This window comes from Sus scrofa, chromosome 11, assembly GCF_000003025.6.
Source record: "Sus scrofa isolate TJ Tabasco breed Duroc chromosome 11, Sscrofa11.1, whole genome shotgun sequence".
Taxonomy (NCBI): Eukaryota; Metazoa; Chordata; class Mammalia; order Artiodactyla; family Suidae; genus Sus; species Sus scrofa.
In genome coordinates, this window is record NC_010453.5 from 16,768,804 (window position 1) to 16,792,218 (window position 23,415).

At 47.1% G+C, this 23,415-nt stretch overlaps 1 protein-coding gene across 1 annotated transcript in view; it reads left to right on the plus strand.

The window, feature by feature from the left end:
• The window catches only part of LOC100625149 (guanylate cyclase soluble subunit beta-2), a 39,475-nt gene continuing 19,569 nt past the window's right edge, over nt 3,510-23,415 (plus strand). The window contains exons 1-8 of the mRNA XM_021065574.1: nt 3,510-8,180; nt 11,579-11,678; nt 12,540-12,718; nt 13,666-13,777; nt 14,967-15,070; nt 16,918-17,134; nt 20,903-21,223; nt 23,112-23,260. Of these exons, the coding sequence (XP_020921233.1) occupies nt 8,028-8,180; nt 11,579-11,678; nt 12,540-12,718; nt 13,666-13,777; nt 14,967-15,070; nt 16,918-17,134; nt 20,903-21,223; nt 23,112-23,260 (1,335 nt within the window). The 5' untranslated portion in view covers nt 3,510-8,027. The remainder of the gene's footprint in view (nt 8,181-11,578; nt 11,679-12,539; nt 12,719-13,665; nt 13,778-14,966; nt 15,071-16,917; nt 17,135-20,902; nt 21,224-23,111; nt 23,261-23,415) is intronic.

A 23,415-nucleotide genomic window follows, 5' to 3' on the forward strand; every position in this document is an offset into this window, starting at 1 on the left:
AAGGAGTTCCTCTTTGAACTTATAGGAAAAGTTTGGTCATCTCGTGATGTGGAGCAGGGATCTGTAAGAAACAGATTCCCCCCAAGATTTTTAAAATCTTTTTACTTAAGATTTACTGTGGACTGAATTGCGTCTCTTCCCAAATGGGTATGTTGAAGCCCTAACCCACTATCGTGATGGTATTTGGAGGAGGGGCCTTTGGGAGATAATTAGGTTTAGAGGAGGTTATGGGGGTGGGACCCTTCTCATGGGATCAGTGCCCTTTAGGAAGGGACACCAGAGAGCTTGTTTCTCTTTCTCTCCCCCTCCCTCTCCACATACACAATATGAGGACAGAGGGAGAAGCGCTTTCACTAGAAACTGGCCATAGTGGTACCTTAAACTTGAACCTCTAGCCTCCAGAATTATGAGGAAATTAATCTGTTGTTTAGGCCACTTTCTAGTCTAGGGAAAGGAGCCCTAGCAGACCAGTACAGAAACTCTAAGAAGTTTTTCGATGTTCAGAAAGAAAACACACATCTCTTATCGCACCCAGGCTGTTTTTGTAACCATGTGTGATTGTGGACACTGTAGCGTGGCGGGACCTGTAGCAGAGCTCCCATCACAGCTCCACACCACCAATGGGTTTTGAGGCAGCAACGCAAGTTAAGAGACCAATGTGTGGGCTGACCCTCCTCCGCCTTCTACCCAAGGCCAAAGGCTATCACTGTGATTTCTCCCTGGCTAGCTGCAGAGATCAGAAGGGTGTTTTCTTTTCTTTGGGTTTTTTTTTTGTCTTTTTACTATTTCTTTGGGCCACTCCCGCGGCATATGGAGGTTCCCAGGCTAGGGGTCGAATCGGAGCTGTAGCCACCGGTCTACGCCAGAGCCACAGCAACACGGGATCCGAGCTGCGTCTGTGAGCTACACCACAGCTCATGGCAACGCCGGATCGTTAACCCACTGAGCAAGGGCAGGGACCGAACCCGCAACCTCATGGTTCCCAGTCGGATTCGTCAACCACTGCACCACGACTGGAACTCCCAGAAGGGTGTTTTCTTCTTGTTTATCTCAGTAACACCTGCTGGCCTACCTCTGAAGGAGTGGAAGTATGGCGAGAACAGTTTTCAAATGAAAAGTTGGGATTCAAAATTCTGTAAACACAGATATGAGATCTGGAATCAAGATGGCCCTGGGGGGGATGGGCCGTGTGGCTTCTCTCTCTCTCCATCTATCTATGGACCAGCATAGGTAGAGAGAGATACAGATATACAGATTGACAGGGTGGGTAGGTCTCTAGCAAAGGCTTTGGAATCGACCTGGGCGAGAGCCCTGGCTGGATATCTGTCTGTCTGACTGTCTCTCATCTACCTCCCATCAAACAGAGAGAGGAAGGCCCTGCCTGAAGGCCGTCTGTTTAACAAAAGGCCCTGGTCAATTGAGACAAATGCTTCCGCTAGACAAAGAGAAAAGCGTGTTCAGTTACCACCAGCTAATGCTCTGCCTTCCAGTTGGGCTCCAGAATGCCGTTTCTCTACCTTTCAGCAATTGCTGGGGCTTTTCCAGACCGCTCTGCGCTTTCTAATTGGCATAATTCAGGATGGGAGCAGATGGCAGGTTGAGCCTCGCGTAAGAATTGTTCTGTACATGAATAAGTGCCTACTTAGTGTGTAAGTGGGTTATTAGGGATCTGAAGTGACAAAATTCAAAACAACACACAACAGCCATTTGGCACAGCTGTGCCCGTCTAGACCTCACTCGCTAAGAAACCAGGGGTAAAACGCATTTCAACAGTCAGCTCTCAGCAAACGCCAACAAGCCTTCGCGGCGCTTACCTCTTGAAAAACAAGAGCGACATAAAATTTTACCAAGTCCTGAAATCAGGCCTTAGCATATTTGACCTCTCCTGAGACCTTCTAAGGAAGAATCTGTAACTCAGGCCATTTGACCAACCAAAAATGGAGATGGACCTCAGTGACCGGACCCCAAGGCCAGGGCCCGGGTGCTGGGGGAGCAGCTGCCTGGGGAGCATGGGGTCTCTAGCACGGGCTTTGGAACCAGCTCACCGCCTGGCTGTATCGTCTCCTCACAGTGCAAGCTGGGGCAAGTTCCCCGTGGGTGAGCACATCACCAATACCGGCCCCATCTCTCTGTAGGTGGAGGATGGTGGTACACAGACGAAGTCCAGAAACGTGAGCGGAGTGCGGAACGCAGAGCTGGTACTCACCCAAGAGGGCCCCCTCCCTCGAGCCCACCCAGCGGGCTCCCCGCTGGGCTGCCTTCTCCGTTCCAAAGTTCATTCCAGGGGCAGCAGGCAGTTTGTACCAGGCCTGAGACGGGGCAGCAGCACCCAGCCCCCCGACCCCCCCTCCAACTCTCCCTGAGCTGCCTGCATCGACTTCGTGGCTCCTTTTTCTCTATCACGTGATCAACCGATGCTGCACCTGGAGCCCAGCCGCCCCTCTTAAGAGTCTCTCCTCCTAGCAACCCGTGCTCCCAATCTAGGAAGCTGTTCCTTTAATTTTATTTTTATTAAAGTCTAGTTGATTTACAGTGTTGTGTCAACGTCTGCCGTACAGCACAGCAACCTCGTCATGGATCTATATACATTCTTTTTCTCCTATCTTCCATCCTGTTCTATCCCAAGAGATTGGACAGAGTTCCCTTCAACGCCTCTCTAGCCAACTCACAAAGAGTTTGCCACTGGCTATCTCATGCCTGGCTGGAGCAGTGGCTTCTGAAAAGGAGAGGACTCTGGGCAGATGGTTCTTTCCAGATCCCTGAAGCTTGTTCCTTTGGATACCAAAGCTTTAGGACGGAAGTTTTTCAATGGAAAATTCCCTAAAATGGCTAACAAGCACTGCCCTGTCTTCTGGAAGAGCACATGCTTTTCAGGGTGCCTCATGTGGATCATCTAAAAACCAGCTCTTGCTGCCTGTTTCTAGGTGATGGGGGGGCAGTGGCAGAGGTCATGGGCAGTCCAGCCCGAGTGGGCCCCTTGTCCAGAAGGCCGAGCTGGGTGGCTGTGGCTCTGGTGTCCCCGCCCTCCATGGCCCACCTCTGCTCTTCCCAGTCCCTCGAGCGGTCACCCAGCAAGAGGTAAACATTTGCCAGTGTTGCCAAAGAGCCAAGCCCAAGTCAGCAAGTTTGATGCATCATCCTCATGGAAAAGTTTCTCAGAAGGCTTTGCACTTCTCCTGAGAAGCCAAGCATGGACACTTGGTGACAGTTTTGTTTCTGCAATCGAAAAAGTCCTCCATTAAAAAAAAAAAAAGCATACTTTTTTTCTTGTTTAGGGCCTCATCCATGGCATATGGACATTCCCAGGATAGGGGTTGAATCATAGCTGCAGCTGCCGGCCTATGTCACAGCCACAGCCACACCAGATCTGAGCCGCGTCTGCGACCCACACCACAGCTCATGGCAACGCCAGATCCTTAACCCACTGAGTGGGGCCAGAGATCAAACCCACACCCTCGTGGATACTAGTCTGGTTTGTAACCTCTGAGCCACAACAGGAACTCCCCCAAACCCCAGTTTTTAATAGTATTTTTCACAGACACAAATGTCAAGAGGATTGTACACAGAAGCCCACCTATCTATCCTGGACCCAGCTTTGATCATTACTCACAGTTGGCCAATCTCACTTCATCCCTCTGATTCCTCCGCCCCTTATTTTTCCCCCTGGTTGTTTTCGCTGCAAAGTCTTAAAGGGAATTTCGGGTTTCCCATCATTGTACCATTATTTCAGTGGGAGTCTCTAATGGGATAAAGACATTTTCAGGCATAATCAGAAAGCCCTGATTCTACCTAACAAAATGCAGACTATTACGGAGGCCCAGGATGCAGCTGAATCCCAGCTGGCTGTGGGCAAATGCGGTCTTCTCATATCAGATTTCCCAAGGTCTTTGCAGGACCATCAGCAAAACCTTTCTCTGTTGACATCCTTTTAAACTCCCAGGAGGTTTGTAAGAATAGCACCAAGAGTCCCCAAACATGCTTCATCCATATTCCCCAAGCGTTACCATTTTACCACGTTGCCTCTGTCCTTCTATAATGTTTTCTCCCCCTGAATCGCTGGTAGGTTAGAACATGATGTCTCCCTATCCCTTCAAGTTCTCTTAATGTGACTACAGAACACCATCCAACTCAGAAAATGAACGCGGATGTGGTGCTATTATCTAATTTACACATTTGACTGGGATTTTTCCGGTTTTCCCAATGATGCCCTTTAGGACAAAGGAAAACTCTGGCTGATCTCAGTTGTCACATCTCTTTTTTGTTTGCAGTCTCAAGTAGTCCCTGAGTCTGTGTGTCTTATAACATCCATCTCTTTGGAAAATTCTGGTCATCTGTTTTGCAGCATGCTCAATTCAGGATGATCTGCTATCCTCCCACGATTCAATTTGGTTGTGCGTTTTTGGTGGGACGACCCCAGAGCCACGTTTTATCCCATTCCGTTCTTATCCGAAGGCGTCTTATGTCAATGGGCGCCATTACTGGTGTTAACCTTGCTTGGTTAACATGGACTCTGCCAGCTTTCTCCACTGTCAAGTTATTCTTTCCTTCCCTTTGAAATGAGTATCTTTAGAGAAGATGCTCTCAGACCACGTAAAGATCTTGTCGCTTCTCCAACCCCTCCCTCTAGTGTTCACTGGTGGTTCTTGTCTGAATAATGATGATGGTGGTCAAATGGTGACTTTCTAAGCGTATCATTCCTTTTATGCTTATTAGTTGAATTTCTACTATAAGGAAGAATTCTCCCTATCTATTTACCTATCCATCCATCCCCATGCAAACTCTTGCTTATTATTTAGTAAGTTGTAAACTGTTACTTATTTTGATGTTCAGATCCTCCAAGATTTAGCCAGCGGAAGCCCCTCCAAGCTGGCCTCTATCTCCTTTGGTCATGGCCTCATTGATCACACCTTTACTTTCTGGAGTAATAAGATGCTACAAACTCATTTTATCATTTCATTGCCCCAGCCCTGAAATCTGCCATCTTGCCAAGGAATCCTGAGCACACACACCCCCCCATCTATCTATCTGTCTAAACTGTGATGGGTTTTGTGGTCTTATGATGGTAGATTTCCTAATTTACACTGCAGGTTTCATGTTCTCCTTTTCTTTCTGTAGTTGTAACTTCATTGTCGCACAGTGAGAAACTTGGTTTCCATCATCTACCACATATTTACTTATAGATTTAAGCCTTGCGTCTTCAGAAAGTCACTTCAGAATTGCTAACCCACACCGCTGTGGGAAGGACGCCTACTCCCGCAGTCAAATATTTGTTTAAAGTTCGTTTTGTCTTTAGCCTAATGAGAGAGTTCCAATGTTACTGGGCTTTTTCCCCCCTAGGCAATTCAGTTATTCAGAACCATTCTATTAATTTGTTTCTGCATGTATTCCATTTTAGAATTGTCCCCATCCTTATTGATCTTAAGTCAATGAATCATTAATGATTCCCCAAACCAGAACTGTGCAAAAAATTTTGCTCAGAAGTGTCCATCCCCCACACTCAATTGTTCTAGCATGTCCACCTCATCCCCAGTGCCCTGCAGGTAACCAATCTCCATAGTCCTTGGTGTTTATTTTTGCACCAATGAGCACATAGATGTGTATTTCCTTATTTCTCTTTGCTGCATTGAAAACAGAATATGAAGCATGCTATATAGGCTCTCCTTTGCAGTATCAAAAATATGCTAAGGCATCTACAACTTGTGTTTAGTTCTCTCTTGCATTTTGTTGTTTTTTCCTATCTCTCCCTGACTCCGTGTGACTTAGAAAACTCATGGAATCCTAAATTAATGGAGGGGGAAGCTGTATCAAGGTGTTGGTTTTAAAAAGTGAACTTTATCTTCTGCTAGACAAGCATTCAACTACAAATCCCAGAGGAAGCCCCAAACCCAGATGGAAAGACCACACCCAAATCTTATATGCTTGTTCAAGGAACAGTCAGCTTCTCAGCCAGAGGTCCTTTCCTATTAACAGATCTGGGTGTCCAGAAACAAAATAAGCACCTTCTGGAACAAGCAGCTCCATGGATTTGTATAAGTTTATAGACCTAAAAGTCAAGCAGCCAGTCTTTTTACAGGAGGCTGCTGCTCCCACTTTAACATAATTGGCTTGGCTTGCAGACAGGCCAGTCCTCCTGGGAGAGGCCCCTGGGAGAAGCGGGCCTCTGGGATTGTGCTTTCCTGCAGGTAACGGGAGGCACCTGCTTGGAACTCCAGCCTAGGGGACACAGAGCAAGCTGGGTTTTTTCCTTAGCTTGAACTAGCTGGATTGAGCAGGAAGGGAGGGTGGAAGGAAAGAACTCCACACCTGTCTGTGTACTTCCCAGGAGTTCTTCTCCCAGGGACTCATCAGCTTTGGCAAAGACGTGAGTGGAATTTATTATTTCAGCTCCCTCGGGGGTTAGCTGGTCGCTCTTGATCGCTGTTATAGACAATCTTGCCTGCATCCAGCCAGGGTGGACCCCCAAGCAGAGAGCTGAACAGAGGCAATTAGCATAAGCCGTTGCCACTTCCCACCCTGCTACCCCAAGCTTTGTCTGGATTCACAAGACACAGCATTTGGGGCAGATATAAAAACTCATCTCTGATGAGACCAGACCAGCTCAGCGAGGACGCTCTTCTGGCTCAGATTCCAGAACAATGATTCGCCCAAGAGCCTGGCTGTGGACAATGAGCTGTAGGGAATCTGCCATTCAGACCATCTTAAGAAGCAGGTGGAGGCTGGAAAGTGCCCAGACCTCCTCAGATCCACCCCCATAGGAACTGGTTCTGGAGAACACAAGAGACCTGAAAAGCCACCTGTGATTTCTAGACCCAGCCTGGCATCATAGAACCTTCAAGAGTCCAGCAGGTCTCCCATCAACCTGGGTATTCTGGACTCTCCCAGCCTCAGGACCTACCATGAGCCACCACACCACAAAGAGAATGTCCTGTCACTGCCTTGCCAGGCCAGGGGCATCGATAGATGTGCTCTCTCCTGTGTCAGTTATGAAATCCCATAAGCAGCCTCTACCGTGGGGAGACCCTTCGTCTCTCTGCCACTCCAGAGGCTGTGGGATGTGGCACAGACAGCACCACATTGAGAGTTACAGCCTCTGTCCTTGTGGGTGTTTTGGGCCCGTTCACAAAAGTGACTCAGCCTCAGTGGCCTCACCTGCCAAATAGGGGACGTGATAATAGCATCATCTGTCTTACAAGGTTTTGGCAAGCACCAAGTCAAATCACATCGATTAATGAGTGTTTCGGGAACTTTCAAATATTCTTAAAAAACGCTTGCTGCCCGCCCATAAAACAATGATGGGCCGCCGTCTAGCCCAGCAGAGCAGATGGGGCGGCAGCCCCCATTCACACTGCGCCTCTTCTACCAGCACAGAAAACATGCAGAGTGAGGTCACCGCCCTTCAGGATGATCATACAGTTAGAAGAAAAGAAACTTCGGACGCTTAGGAAGAGAGATGTCCATATGAGTGGGATACACAGAGAAATCTTTCTGAAAGATGTAAAAACTGCCCCTGAAAAGAAGATCAGGGTGCGGAGAGGCTGAGAGAGAAAGGGAAGCCACTGAAAAGATATGGTATCTTCTCTGGGGTCCATTGACATACATGTGTTGGTGTTATTTTTTCGTTGTGGTCATTAGGTACTTCTGAGGTCGCTTTTCAGTCCACTTAAACGCAGTTGTCTTGGAAGATGTCTAGAGGTGGGAGAAGAGATTGTCACAGGAATAGGACAGCTTTGAACCCTTTCAATTCCTTCTGGATTCCAGAAAAATTTCTGTCATGGGAGCTATGGAAAAGACAAGGGTAGGATTCTGGGAGTGGGGGTGGGCTCACCAGTTTAATGAGCACCTACTAGATGCAAGTGGCCCTCTGATATTGATGGTATTATTGGCCTTTACTGATGAGGAAGGTGAAGTCTTAGAATTCAGTAACATTACACAGCCGGGATCAGAACCCTTTGGAAACAAATGAAGACTGAGCCAATGAGGACACACACCTGGCAGGTGACTTTGTTTTGGGTTCCACAGGTGTCTCCATGGAAGCCATTCTGAAACTCTTTGGGGAATACTTCTTTAAGTTCTGTAAGATGTCTGGCTATGACAGGATGTTACGGACACTGGGAGGAAATCTCACTGAGTTTATTGAAAACCTAGATGCCCTCCACAGCTACCTGGCGCTGTCTTATCAGGTAAGCCTATCTGGGGCTGATGTGGTGGCCCTAAGAGGAAGCAGATGCCTCTAGTGGTTCTAGGCCATCTTGATGCCTCCCCCAAGGGGATGCAGTCGCGAGGGGCCTGTAGAGTCCTTGGTACCTGGGTTCAGCAGTTTGAATTCTCTGGGGAAAGAAATGGATGCAAACCTATTGGGCACTTTTATCAACTGGCCAGCAGTGAGCAAAGGGCAAGCTGGAGAGGTTGGCTTTGTGCTGGAGGATGTGTCCTGATGGGGACTGGTGTGGATCTGACATTCACTCCAGAAGATTGATCACCACGGGAACAAAGGCTGGGAACCAGTGAGGTTTCAGTGGATTTGCAAAATCTCTTCTCAGGTTTCCTGGCCTGGAAGGAGCTGATAAATAGCTTCTGCAGCCAGATTCATTTATTCATGTATCAGAAGGAAAGACTTGACAGGGCCAAGAGCTAGAATCGGAAACCATCCAACTCTGATTAACCCACGGAGTAACTGTCTGAGGTGTTAAGAAACTAATTTCCCTGTTGGGATATGTCCTTCTGGAGTTCAGTCCTTGGTTTTCTCATTTGTAGAGATCATTGGAAATTTAAATGGCCAGACTCCCTTGTCTTGGGGAAAAAAAAAAAAAGAAAATGCTTTATTGAAAAGGCAACGTAGCTTTTGCACATAGTAGTTTATTTTATATAAGATAGTATTTATTTTTAGGGCCCTTTACAGTTTGCTAAGCTCTTTCTTCACCATTTCTATACTGAGTGCTCCTAACTACCCTTGAAGGATTGTCACAAGGAGAAAAGAGGTTTATGGATGTGAAGTGCCTCTTGAACTATGATGTACCTTCTAGGTGTTAAATGGGAAAATGGTTATTTTCTCCATTTTTCAGTTAAGGAATGCAAGCAAGCCTCAGAGACTTGTTGACTTCAAGTAGGATGACCATTCCAGGCTGTCCTGTTATCAACTGAACTACTGAGGAAGAGAGGGAGTGAAGGGGGCCTTGGTTATGGGGTCAGAGGGGCCTACCATGCTGTCTGATCAGCTCTGCAACATCCTAGCTGTGTGATCTTGGGCAAGCTACTTGCACTCTCTGGACCTCATTTTTTTTTTTTTCCACTTATTTAATAAACATGTATTGAGGACCTATTCTGGGCCAAGCAGTTTTTAGGCATTGGGGACACAAACAAAAAGGAATAGGAAAAAAATGTTTTCCCATAGTGATGTGTAGATTAAAAAGCAACAACATGAAGAAGTCTAGCATTGTAATCATTCCAGAAAAGGCATTCCATAATTAATAACTTTATTTTTCTTCTCTTTTTTCTATATGGCCAGTTTTAAAATTACAAAAATTCACATGGCAACTTCCTTTTCCATTGCTTAGCTAAAGCCCTACAACTAGTATGAAAAGAAATACAATTAAGCCCCTTAAATACTTTTCCATGGTATTTTTAAATATCACATCTTTCATTGGAAAATTGGGCCAATATTTTAAGTCACAGTTAAAGAAAAGATACTAATATTCTTCCATCCATTAAATAAAAGTCTGAACTATTTTTTATGTTACAGAGATAGTTCTCACCATATTACTTCATTCTTAGGGATATGATAAGAATAAAGGTTCTGAAGTCCCAAGTCCATTGTTTTTATACCCAGTCCTGCTAACCTCACTCTGATAGTCATTCCTTCATATGCTAAAACCAGTGCTGGAGAAGCAATAGACTAGAGCTTCTCTGGGGTCAGTGAGGACATTTTTCATATAATGAGATTATATATAAATATCATTTACAAGCTGAAATAAAATACATGCAATGATACCCAATAGCTAGATTATGCCTTCTCCTGAGCAAAAGGTGGTAGATTTTCTCTAGGCAAACATACAGTTAGATAAAGCTGATTTTCTCTTCATGTCTATCCCGAATAATGTGGCAGTGCTTTAAGGCTTGCATGCATTTCTGGTTTTAGTTGTGCCTTTAATCTTGTTATTTTTTAGCTTTCATTTAAATGCCAATTATGAGACAGATGTTGGGCTACAGAAAAACATTGACTTATCCTCTTACCCCTAAGATTAGGCATTCTTATTTTTTCCATCATACAGATGGGGAAACTGAAGTCCAGAAAGGTCAGGTAACTGTCCCCAGTTGCCCAGATGGTGGTCGTTGAGCCGAGACCCAACCCCAGGTGTGTCTGGCTCCAAAGACCATGCTCTGGTTGGCTTCTCATTGTTTTCCCATTGTCCTGATGCCCCTTTTATCAAACCTTATTTCAATTTAAATAAAAAGTAGAATCTTATTATTTAGAGGGTTGGAGACACTGATCAGAAGCATTAAAAGCATAAACTTTGAGAAGTGTGTCTGGAGGTAGCCTAGGCTGGGTGAGACGTGAGAGTGGAGATGGTAGTAAAAGCTTGTGGATTTTAATTTTAGCTCTTTTGTACTCTTTTGTCATTCTTCTTTTCGCTATGTAGGGTTTGGATAGAATTTTTTGAAGTAAGTTTTGTTTTATGTTTTTTCTATGAGCTGCCTCAAATCTTTAGATTCAGTCAAAATGTAAACACACAAATATATACTTTATATGCTTTTGGAAAGATCAGTACTTGAAAAAAACCTTCATTTTAACTGATTCCCCTCTCCAACCCTCCCCCAAAACCCAACTACCACTGCCACTTTGGTAGAGAACCAACATTTTTGGAAGAAACCTTCCTCCTTAATTTCTTCTCACTCAGACCAAAAGGTTAGAACCAGGGTGCTAAGCTGCCTGCTAATCAACTGAGTGAGAAATGTGCTTCTCTCTGGGATTTCCCCAGGCAAAGTCTTTATCCTCATTTCCTGACATAATCTACCATGAAATGGTACATGCTTGGATGCCAACATTTATTTCTGGAGATAGATGATCTCTTCTGATGCATCCTTGCTTTTCCAGATGTGCAATGTCACATGACAGACGGCATCATCCTTCCAGAATAAGAGATGAGCTTTTCTCCACTTGCCAAGTCCTCTGAGCCTCTGACTTTTCAGACTGAATATGCTCATGGTCGCTTGGTCACAGGCTAAGTGGGGCAGTCAGTCACCCGCTGGGGTGTAGGCAGAAGTGAGCGCTGGTGGAAAGGCTCACTTGAGGTTGATGTTTCTCTGCCATGAGCCTATCCTGAGATTCCCTGACCCTCAGTTTCCTCCTCTTTACAATGGAGCTAATACTTGCCATATAGAGTTGGTTGGGGGATTAGCTATGATACAAAATTCCTGACTTACAGACGTAGAAGCTGTGAGAGATTTTATTTTCATGTGATTGGAGGGGGCTCCGGGCTACCGTCCTGTGTGATGTATTGAATAAGTACTGTTGTTTCACAAAGTCTCAAAAGCTAAATTATACATCTGCTGGGGATAACGTGCTATGTCTTTTAATAAGGAGATGAATGCACCATCGTTCCGAGTGGAGAGAGCAGCCGATGAGAAGATGCTTCTCCATTACTACTCTGACAGAAGTGGTCTATGCCACATCGTGCCAGGTATGCATGTGGTTGGTTTAACCTGACCCAGAGCTGTGAGGTCTCCAGAGTAAGGATGTCTTTCCCCACAAATTCCCAAGAATGAGTAATAGCTGGCTATGGGTAGGAAGTCGAGGTTCCATCTCTTGCATAGCCTGACTTTTTGTTCTCTTGACCATTACTCCCAAAGCTTTGAGCCTTAAAATGTTTCCAAAGAACTGGGAGAAGGAATAATTTTCATTTTTCGTTCAACATATGTGAGTTTTTACATAGTTGTGATAATTCTGCATGTATTTTTTTTATCTTTTTTTGCATTCAGCATTATAGAAAAAGCATCCTTTCATGCTTTCAGAGTCTATAAAACCCCCATAGTGAATGACTCATCATTTTCTGTATTGTGATTAACTAGTCCCCTATCATTGAACTTTGAGTTGATACCATTCTTTTGCTATTGCAGACCGTGCTCTCATGAGAATCTTCATGCGCGCTTTCCCCGTGTTTCAGATTAGAAGCCTGGGATAGATTCCCAGGGGACCACTTATAAAAACACGATTCTTTAAGGCTTTGACAATTGAATTTTACTTATGCTACCTCCAGAGTTTAATGAATTGAATGCCTTCCTGAAAAAAATAAATAGGTGCTAAACTAGAAATCAAAGAGGCAGGGATATATTTAGTATCTAGTTCTGTAAGTCTCTGCCTTTAAGTTATTTCTTTTTAATCTCTTCATTTGTCATAAGCTGCCTGTCTTGATGCAGAGCCTGGGCTTGGTGAATTCTGAAATGTTTGTCCAAAGTTGTAGAACTTGATTGATTATTTTGTGTCTTTTGCTGCCACAGCTGCCTATTGCCACCCCTCACCCGTAGGTATCCTTCTGCTGCAGGTATCATTGAGGCTGTGGCCAAAGACTTCTTTGACGTTGATGTGACCTTGGAGATCCTTGACGTGCATCAGGAGGAGGAGAGGACAGCAAAGAAGGAGCACGTTGTGTTTTTGATTGTACAGAAGTCACACAGACAGATGAGAAGGGCAAAGCCAAAGGACAGCCAGAGAGACCAAGAGGTACAGGGTTTGCTGTGTCTGCAGAAAGCACAGTTCCTCCTGGCGGAGCAACCAGTCTTGGAACAATATGCAAAGAAATCAATCCCTGGAGTAAGGGAGTCGGGCAGGGTTTCTCACCGTCAGCACTGTTGACATTTTGGACCAGATAATCTCTGCGATGATAGGCTGACGTGCGCATGTTAACGGCATCCCTTGTCTACTCATTAGATGCTAGCAGCACCCAACTCTCCCCCGCCCCAGCTGGGACAATCAAAAATGTCTCCAGGCATTGCTAAGTATCCCCAGGGTAGGAGACAAAGTCACTGTTGGTTGAGAACCACTGGGGTAAGGCCATTTGGCTAAGAATCAGGAGGCTCTCTGGATTGGACTTTAGCTTGATACATTTAGGCCTTGAAAGTCAAGTCATCTGGCGGCTTATTTTGCAATTCTCATATGATGTGAAAGGACCTTGAAAGGCCCACTTTCAAGTCGTCACTGCCCACTTCTGCAGCCGGGGCCAGTCTGGGGTCTGGAATCAGCTCGCAAGCCTGGTTGGCTGTCTCCATAGCAGCCTGCAGAGTGACATTATCTGTTTACATGCCGCGTCTATTAGGTACACGGCTGTGTCCACGGAGGTCTCCGATTCCCGGAGCAGTGTTTATTATATCACAGAGCACTCAAAGCCCACCTCAGCGTCTGTTCACTACACAATCTTCAACTACAGGGAGAGAAGCTGTTCCTGCATGATTTTCCTGCCAGCCCCCTCCTGAGATTTTGTAAAGTTCTTACTGTCTTTGGTGGAGAAACAGCATGAGAATTAATTGGGTAACAACCTTGGGGCTGATGACGTCTTGCTAAAATTGACCTTGAGTGACCTCACTGTTCCTCTGCCCCCTTTACCGCAAATGGGGCTCAGGCATCTCCAGTCACGTGACCAGACATCTCTGCTTCCTTCCCACCATCTGCAGGCGCTGGAGGCAGCTTTCCTTCGGATGAAAGAGAAGTATTTGAGTGTCTCCGTTTGCCCTGTGAAGAAGTCCCGCTGGGAAGTTGTGAGACGCATTGTCATGTTTGGAAAAAGTGAGTGGGCCCTTCTCCCAACCTTGACCCTCAAAGCAGGAAGTCAGCTCTGTGCACCCGATTGGGCAAAGTCCTCAATAATTAGGGTGTCACTGATGTCTGAGGTTTGGCAGGCATGGTTTTTAACTTTAAAATATCAGACTGCAGCTTGCCTTCCTTTCTGCCCTTCGACTTGTGCTGGGGGTGACACAGAGCCGCAGTCTCCGCTGTCATCAGGGGATGCCGCTGCGAGGGGACGGGAATGGGCCCCTGCTGCCGACTGTGTTGAGAAGGAGTTTGAGCGGCATATTAGGAAGAAGAGTGAGTTTTGCACAGCTCCTCAGGCCTTCTGGGCTGGCATGCATTTCTGGCCTGGAAGTCTAGGGATAAGAATTCTGGTGTCCAGGCGTGTGAAGGACACTGAATCAAGAGCCAGGCAAGCAGATTGCTGGCTCTGTCCGTGGGGAGCCTGATCCCCGTGAATAAAGTCCTCGGTCTTCCATCTGCGAGATGAAGGCACCAGGCTCTCAAAGGTGCCCCTGTGGCCCTGAGCTGCTTTCATGATCGGTACCTAGGACTCGGGTCATAGTTGGGGCTCTGGCCCACTGGGAACGCCCTGTCATGCCCCCTGGGTCATGATGACATGTGTCTGGGGGCAGGTCTGCAGGGCTCAAAGGACTGCATTTTGAGTCCCTCCAGCCATGGCAAGCAAGTCAAACATGCAATTGACATCCTTTGTCTAGGAGATTTTCATATCAAAAAGGCTCCATTTCGAATCCCTACCTCCTGCCAAATAGGGCTGTTGGTTACATTTTCATGTGCCACCCAAAACTGTCAGTCTCCAAAGCTCCATGGCAAATGTCCCTGACGCGGGGCCGGGCGCGCACGCTCTGCTCGGCGAGCTCATTGTCTGGCTGTCAGCGTTTCAATGCGGGCCCTGTTTTCACAGCGAGACACACTCAATTGGCCCAGCAGCTCTTCAGCGGCCGGGCAGAAACTTGGCAGGGGGCGGGGGGGGGGGGGCTTCTCAACCTGGTAGCATGTTTTCTGTTTGTTTTAATTTGGAAGAAGAATCGCCGTGGCCATCTGGAGACGCCGAGGGAGTTTGTGCTCAAGCTCAGGGACCGCGCTTTGCCTGGGAAACATTTGGGACACTTGTGGGTTGGTGGCCTGAGCTGCCTGTTCACAGGTCTCCTTTTCCTCCACCCAGGGCATCTCAGGAACACCTTTGAACCGATTTATCCGGAGCGGCTTTGGATTGAAGAGAGAACTTTCTGCAATGCTTTCCCCTTCCACCTTGTGTTTGATGCGTCAGTAAGAGGCCTTTCCCTCTGTAGCCTCGGCTGGGGACCCGCTGGGAGGGCAGTCTGTTGTGTTGCCTTCAGGGGCTGGTGGGGACTTCCTCGTCCCCGTGGAGGACCCAGGGTTTGGGAGACTAGGACTAGGCCTTTCCCTCTGTAGCCTCGGCTGGGGACCCTCTGGGAGGGCAGTCTGTTGTGTCGCCTTCAGGGGCTGGTGGGGACTTTCTCGTCCCCGTGGAGGACCCAGGGTTTGGGAGACTAGGACTTAGCCTGCCAGGACCACTGCCTTCCTTTTCAATGCAGCATCCTCCAGAGACCAGAATGCCACCTCTTTTTGATGGGTTTGGAAGGGAGCAGTGCCAAGCGGTTTGAACTAGCTAGGGCTTGAGGGAGTTCCCCGTTAGAGAAAAAGGGTTTGACTCTAAAATCACTGCACCCAGAGACAAAAGAACACAGTAGCAGTGGCAGGGTGGACTTCTAAATGTGACCACGCCTCATCCTTGTGGCCACCCTGGATGGCTCCGTTCCACCAAGCTTCTCCTTCTGTATCTTGAAGGTGGGGGACAGACCTGTGCCCATGGATGCCACTCTTCTGTGGGAGGTGTGATGGATGGTGGCCTGAGTGTGGTCATTATCAATGTCGTTGGATAAGATGTGTCAACTGAATTCATCATGAACGCATTTCAAGGGCAGTCAGGCAAACTAAGTGTGGTCCAAAAATTGTCAACAGGCATCAGCGGTTGTGATTTTCTCAGATGTTTATGTGGAGGTGTTAACATCACCTGCCAGTGGATGCTGGACACAGATTCGATGATGTTTCCTTGAGGGGCATCTCTGCTTGCAGAGAATTTATGATCTCAGAGGAAATCACACACCCTGATATGAAACCGCTAAGGAACTATGGAGCTATGTTCTCTATGGCTTTTCCCAATGTCCTGAGGATGATATTGTCGTTACTGTTAATATTTAAAATTCTGATCGACTCAAACACTCCTTTTCTTTTTAAATTTTGGGCATAGAAACAGTAAGTTTATTGACACTTATTCCATCAGGTTAGACTGATGTCTATAGCTTGACAGAACGAAGGTCAATTGAACACTCCTGGGCAGCCTGGGCTGACATTGGACTTTTTATGGGAAGGACACGCATTTTGTTTTTCTCCTTCTGTGTGTCCCTTGAAGACAACAGTCTGTCGCCCTTCTTGACAGACTTCTTCACCCAGGCCTGGATGTCAGATCCAAGCTATCGGATATTCTAGTTTGTACTCATTAATTCCCAAGAGAGACGGACAGAGCCAGAGCCCATGACAGAAAGACAGGACTCAAGCAAGGGAAGGACTGTCATGCCCACTGACAGCTTTAACCGCTCTATTGTTGGAGAAATGCTGCACCACTGGGCACTCCCGGGCGCTTTGCCCTTTTGGAGGTTTCTTGCAGATTTGATTTTAAAAATAGGCATGTTGGAGTTCCCGTCATGGCGCAGTGGTTAACGAATCCGACTAGGAACCATGAGGTTGCGGGTTCGGTCCCTGCCCTTGCTCAGTGGGTTAAGGATCTGGGGTTGCCGTGAGCTGTGGTGTAGGTTGCAGACGCGGCTCGGATCCCGTGTTGCTGTGGCTCTGGCGTAGGCCGGTGGCTACAGCTCCAATTTGACCCCTAGCCTGGGAACCTCCATATGCCGCGGGAGCGGCCCAAAGAAATAGCAAAAAAACAAAAACGAAAAATAGGCATGTATTCCATGGCTGGCCCTTCCCCCCGGTGAGTCACAGGGCACAGCCAGACGCTATGTCCAGGGGAGAGTGCAAGGTGCAGGTTGCTGTCTCTTCCACGGTCTCACACTCGTGTGTCCCCTCCGCGGTAGCTGCGGGTCAAACAAGCCGGAGTGAATATTCAGAAGTACATCCCGGGACTCCGAACCCCGAAGATTCGATTAGACACGTACTTCTCCATCGTCCATCCCCCAGTCGCCTTCGACATTTTCAGCATCTGCCAGTTCATCAACAGCCCGTTTGTCCTGAAGGCGCGAGGGGAAAGGTTGCCGGAAGCAGGGAGGAGCCGGCCGCCGCTCAAGCTCCGAGGTAGGACCCGCCCCTCCCCCGCTCCCCGCGGCCGGGAGGTTGGACAGCGAGGGAAGAAGGGCTTTCTCATCTCCTCTGCCAAAGATGGATAAAAGTGGGGGACGAGATCGAGAGCAGTGTCCCCCCACCCCACTTGACCTGGTCTGTCCGGCTCTGTCCTCAACTATGTCTGCTTTAGACGTAAGTGCTCCAATTATCTTCCTGTGATGAGGACATCCTGGCCTCTGTTACCCAAATGTCTAGAAGGCAGATGGGACTGTTTGTATTCATGTGATGACCTGCCCTTTCTGTAGCAACAGGATCATCTGACCTACTCTTCATAGGGCCCACATTTTGGTTTTGTTTCCATTTCATTTTAACCATTTTTGGGTTCAGGAGTGACAAGTACATTCATGTTCTTGTGCCATCCTCACCACCATCCATCTGCGGAACTTTATCAGCCTGCCAGACTGAAGCGCTATGCCCATTAAACACCAGCTCCTCATTTTCCCCTCCCCCAGCCCCTGGCAGGCACCGTTCTGCTTTGTCTCTCAATCTGACTGAATTAGGTGCCTCAGAGAAGTGGAGCCATACAGTGTTGGTCCTTTGAAGACAGTCACAAAGTTTATCCATGGTGTAGCATTTGTCAGAATGTCCTTCCTTCTTAAGGCTGAGTTATCAGTGTATTAGAGGATTCCGCTGGATGTATACACTACACTGTACTTGTCCATTCATCTGCCAGTGTACGTTTGCATTGCTTCCACTTTTTGGCCATTGGGAGTAAATGCTGCTATGAAGATGGGAGCACCAGTGTTTCACTGAGACATTTGAGCCTATATCCCAAAGAGGAATTGCTGGATCATAGCGTCATTCTCTTTTTAGTTTATTGAGTGACTGCCATACTATTTTCCATAGCTGCTGCACCATTTTACATTCCCAATAGTCAACAAGGGTTCTAATTTCTCCACATCCTCATGAACATTTGTTATCCTGTTTTGACAGTAGGTATCCTAATGGGTGTGAAGCAGCATCTCACTGTGGTTTTAATTTGCATTTCCCTCATGATTAGTCATGTGGGGCATCTTTCATGTGCTTTTTGGCCACTTGTAGATCTTTGTAGAAGTATCTATTCAAATCCTTTGCTTGCTTTTCAATCAGGTTTTTGTTGTTGTTGTAGGATCTCATTTATTCTGGATATTAACCCCTTATGAGTTGCAAATCTTTTCTCCCACTCTGTGAATTGCCTTTTCCCCTCTATTGATTCACAGAAGTCTTCAATTTTGATGAAGTTCAGTTTACCTGTTTTTGTTGCTGCCTGTGTTTTGGTGTCATGTCCCAGAAATCACTGCCAAATCTGGTGTCATGAAGCTTTTCTCCAGTGTTTTCTTCTAGAAGTTTTAGTTCTTATATCTTTGATCTATTTTGAGTTAATTTCTGGATGTGGCATAAGGGGGCACATATTTTGAGCTTTCTATTAGACTATTAGGTGTTTTATGCATAAATGCAGGCAGAGCCATAGAGACATCGGAGAGGAAGATGAAACGTTCTGGGAACCTGCGTGCATCGTAGCAGGGAGTGATGGGAGACTGAGCTCTGATGTAGTGGGAAACATGTTTAAGTATCTACCGTGATCAGGTTGGAGATTTAGAATTATCCTTCTGGACACATGTGAAGGATGGACCAGTGCAGGGAAGTCAGTGTGGAAGGTTGAGGGGGGTGGCTGCCTCTGGGGAGCAGGTCAAACCTTTTGGGTGCTGAATGCAGTCTACCAGGGGCTCTGGAGTAGTGATTGGGGAACAGATTCAGGAGATCCTGGAGAGAGAAATTGGTGACTAGAGGTAGGGGTAGAAAAACATTTGGGTAATTACTAGCTTTCTTGCTTAATCACAGCTTCGTGACCCAGTTGCCTAAGAAAAGAGGGCAGCTTTGTCAGGTTGAGTCTCTGTTGTATCCTCCACGCCTAGAACAGTGTGGTTGGCTCATGGTAGGAACTAAAAACGCATGTAATAAAATTAATGAGATTTGCAGTGGGTTCTTTAGCAGACATCCATGTATTACCTAATAGTAATTTAAAAAGTCGTTGTTGGAATGGAAATCATCCCCATTTAGAGGGCAATTTGGCAATATATATTTTTAAATCTTTAAAATGAGCATTTTTGTCTGAGAATATGTCCTTTAACAGCCACACTTATGCACAATGACATGCTTCAAACTTGTTCAATGCAATGTTGAACAATAAAAAGATATAATCAATGGCAGCTTATTCCTGAAGTGAAATACAGTAGTCATGAAGGTAGCTAGCACAATAATGCACATCCCCATTAACACCTAGAGTATACATGAAAAATTCAGATGACAAAATTCTGATAATCCCATTTTTCTGGTAAAAATGTTTACCTTAAAGTATTGTCATTATCTATGATTATGGGTGATTATTTTCTCTCACTTTTTTCCTTTTTTTGGAGTGAATGGCTACGGCTTTTATAAGATCATTAACTTTTGTCTTCTCCCCTTTCCTAGGGCTGCACCCATAGCATATGGAGGTTCCCAGGCTAGGGGTCTAATCGGAGCTGTAGCTGCCAGCCCACACCACAACCACAGCCACTCAGGATCTGAGTCTGCAACCTACACCACAGCTCATGGCAATGCCGGATCCTTAACCCAAAGAATGAGGCCAGGGATTGAACCCGCAACCTCATGGTTCCTAGTGAGATTCATTAACCACTGAGCCACAATGGGAACTCCGATTATAAACATTTTGAAAAGTAATACGCATCTTGAGTCCAGGGAGCAAGGATTCCTTGTAAATTCAGATTGACTGTCAGCATGGAGTGGGGTGCAGGTGAGGAATGCTAAAGTAACACAACCTGGGGAATAGCAGCATCTAAGGAACAAGTCAGAGTCCTAGACAGCAAGTTGGAGGAGGTAGCGGGAATCTGAGTAAAAGCAGTGTCAGGAGAGTCCCCAGAAGAGAGATTCCAGGAAGGAGGGTTCACCTAAGAGTCTCTAAAAACAGACAGGCTGAATGAGGAAAAGATAGACTTGTGTTAGGGGAGGTTGTTTGGAGGCCATGAAGAGCAAGAAAGGCAGCTGTGGATTTATGAAAATAACCTAAATATCCATTGACAGATGAATGGATTAAGAGGAGGTGGTACATATAAACAATGGAATACTACTCAGTCTTAAAAAAGCAAAGTAATGCCATTTGGAGCAACATGGATTGAAGCGGAGAAATTCTCAAAGTCAGAAAGAGAAAGACAAATGCCGTATGATATCACTTACACATGGAACGTAAAATATTCTATGAAACAGACTCACAGACTTGTGGTTGCCAAGGGGGAGGGAGAAGGAGAGGGATGGTCTGAGAGTTGGGTTGGTAGTTGCAAATGGTTACATTTACAAAGGATAAGCAATGAGATCCTACTGTATAGCACACGGAACTACATCCAGTCTCTTGGGTTAGACCATGATGGAAGATGGTTTGAGAAAAAAATATATATGACTGGGTTACTTGGCTGCACAGCAGAAATTGACATGACATTCTAAGTCAACTATACTTTTACGAAATGGGGAAAAAAGAAAAGCAGCCATAGAGTGTGCTGTTTTGGAGAGAGGGGGCGGGGAGTCCGTGGAGACAGTCTGGATAACTTTTCATGGCATTCAGCCAGAAGGGAGGGAATGGGACATGCCCTGGAGAAGGCTGTGCGTTGTGCGGGTGATGGTCTGGTGCGCTGTGTCACTGCCTGCTGGTGACATGATGTTTTGTCCGTTTCTCTCCATGGGGAAAAGGCCAGATGATCTGGATGGAGTCCACACGGTGCATGGTGTACCTGTGCTCCCCCAAGCTCCGCAGCCTGCGTGAGCTGGAGGAGCGTCAGATGCACCTCTCCGACATCGCCCCCCACGACACCACCAGGGACCTCATCCTCCTGAACCAGCAGCGCCTGGCAGAGATGGAGCTGTCCAACCAGCTGGAGAGGAAGAAGGAGGAGCTGCGGGTCCTCTCCAAGCACCTGGCCATAGAGAAGAAGAAAACAGAAGCCTTGCTGTACGCCATGCTGCCCAAACACGTGGCCAACCAGCTGAAGGAGGGCAGGAAGGTGGCTGCAGGTGAGCCATGCCCTGCCCTTCACAGCAGCCACTGGGCAGGAGGCAGTGTCTCTTGGCGGTGAGGGGCATCGGCTCTGAAACCAGGCAGATCTGGGTTTGGATTCTGGCTCTGTCACTTGTTAGGAAAGTGGCCTTGGGCTAAGTACTTAAGTTGCATAGCCTCGATTTTCTTCTCTGTATATTGAAAATAGTAAAAATACAGGCCCCATAATATGGGCTAAATAAAAACTCCTATCAATGACTTGCACATGTTACATGCTTTAAGAACTTAGGAGTTCCTGCTATGGCACAGTGGGTTAAGAATCTGACTGCTGTGGCTGGGGTTGCTGCAGAGGCACAAGTTTGATCTCTTGCTGGGTGCAGTGCGTTAAGAGAACCAGCAGTTGCCACAGCTAGGATTCAGTCCCTGGCCTGGGTACTTCCATATGCTGTGGGTTTGGCTATTAAATTTAAAACTGGGTCCTGACGCTGGCCTCTCTGCTTAGTGACCCTGGATAGGGTTCTCCCCTATAACTGGCTATGATCCACTTGCACATTAAGTAAATCATGGGGTGTCTCCAAGGACCGTTCAGGGAAAACGAGCTATTTCTCGAGGGAGGAGCGCCACGTTCCCGCTGGACTCGCTCTCCATTTGTCCTTGGCGAGTGTTCTTTTACCAGACACACATGGCCATCTGAGTGCCAGGGTGCTGTCCCAGGTCCTGGGGACCCAGAGGAGCTCGTTGTCTTTGGGGTTTGACAGTTACATACAGAGTAAATTAATGGGGGTCGGAGAGGCTGAAGGAAGGAAACTAACGTGCACGAAGGAAAATTACTGTCAGGATGTTAGGTATTTTACATATGGCTTATTTCATTTTTGGAACATTTCTGTGAAGGTGTTTTAGCTGTAGGAGCTGAGCAAATTAACATTCTCTCCCATTCATGGGTAAAAAACCATTAGAAGTCCATATAACCAAAATTCATACTTTTCGCACCATGTAAGTTACTGTGGAAACATAGCTGGCATGGAAATTGCTATTTAGATGTCAGAAAATGAAGACGGGGGGGTGGAGGTGGTTGTGAAGTCTGGTGTGGAGTGTGTGGAACTTAGCTTGGGTCTTGACACTGAATTTCAGAAAATACAAGGGGGCGGGATGAGCCATTCCTCAAGGACGGCAGAGCAAGAGCCAAGGGGAGGCAACGTGAAGCTGAGGCACTTAGGAGCAGGAGGTACCACCGAGGTGGAGGAACCCCTAGGAGGCAGCGTGGCCGGAGCAGAGTCAGCCAGAGGGAGGGCAGGGAGACACGGGGTCAGAGGCAATGGGGACAGAGGGGGACCTTAGAGGCCACGGTAAGGATTTTGTGTTTTACCGAGTGTGATGGAAGTCGGGGGCGGTTTGGGTCAGAAGAGCAGGGGTCTGACTTGGGCAGATCATCTGGCTGCTAAATGGAAATTAGCAAGAACTGGGTGAGGGTAGAAGCAGCCGCTGAGTCAGGAGGATGTGCAGAGGCTGTGGCAGCTTCCCCGCACATGGTGACCAGCTTGTCAGCCCTGATCCTGGGTCTCCCATAGTTCAGGGTCTGCCCAGGCCCACCTGCCAGGGGCTTCTCTGTGAGCCAGAGCCCACCCAGTCCCTTCCTGTCACCCCACAGCACTCTGCTCATCGTACTATTTGTTTGCACTCTGTCTCCTCCACTAGACCAGGCGCTCCTGTGGGAGGGCACCCCATTGGCTTCGTGGTTTGTGATTCTGCCAGCAGGCTGACCAGCATGGCAGGGATGGTGAAGTGATGGGCATCTGGCCGTCTTCTCCCAGGCAGAGTCAGATTTGGTTCCCAAAGGGCACTTGGAATCCAGAATAGAATTATTCTACACCCTTGGCTATCACTGACACCCAGTTTATGTTGCAGGAGAATTTAAGACCTGCACGATTCTCTTCAGCGATGTGGTGACATTCACCACCATCTGTGCCGCCTGCGAACCTATCCAGATAGTGAATATGCTAAATTCAATGTACTCCAAGTTTGACAGGCTAACCAGCGTCCACGACGTCTACAAAGTAAGCACCTGCGTGCCCGCTGCTGCAGGGGTGTCCCTGTGGCTGTGGTGGGGCTTCCTTGCCCTCTCGCCTCACTGCCTGGGGTTTGACATTGATCTGGCTGCGCGTGGGAGGAAGAGCTACAAAGGAATTGGAGGTATTTGGGGATTTTAATT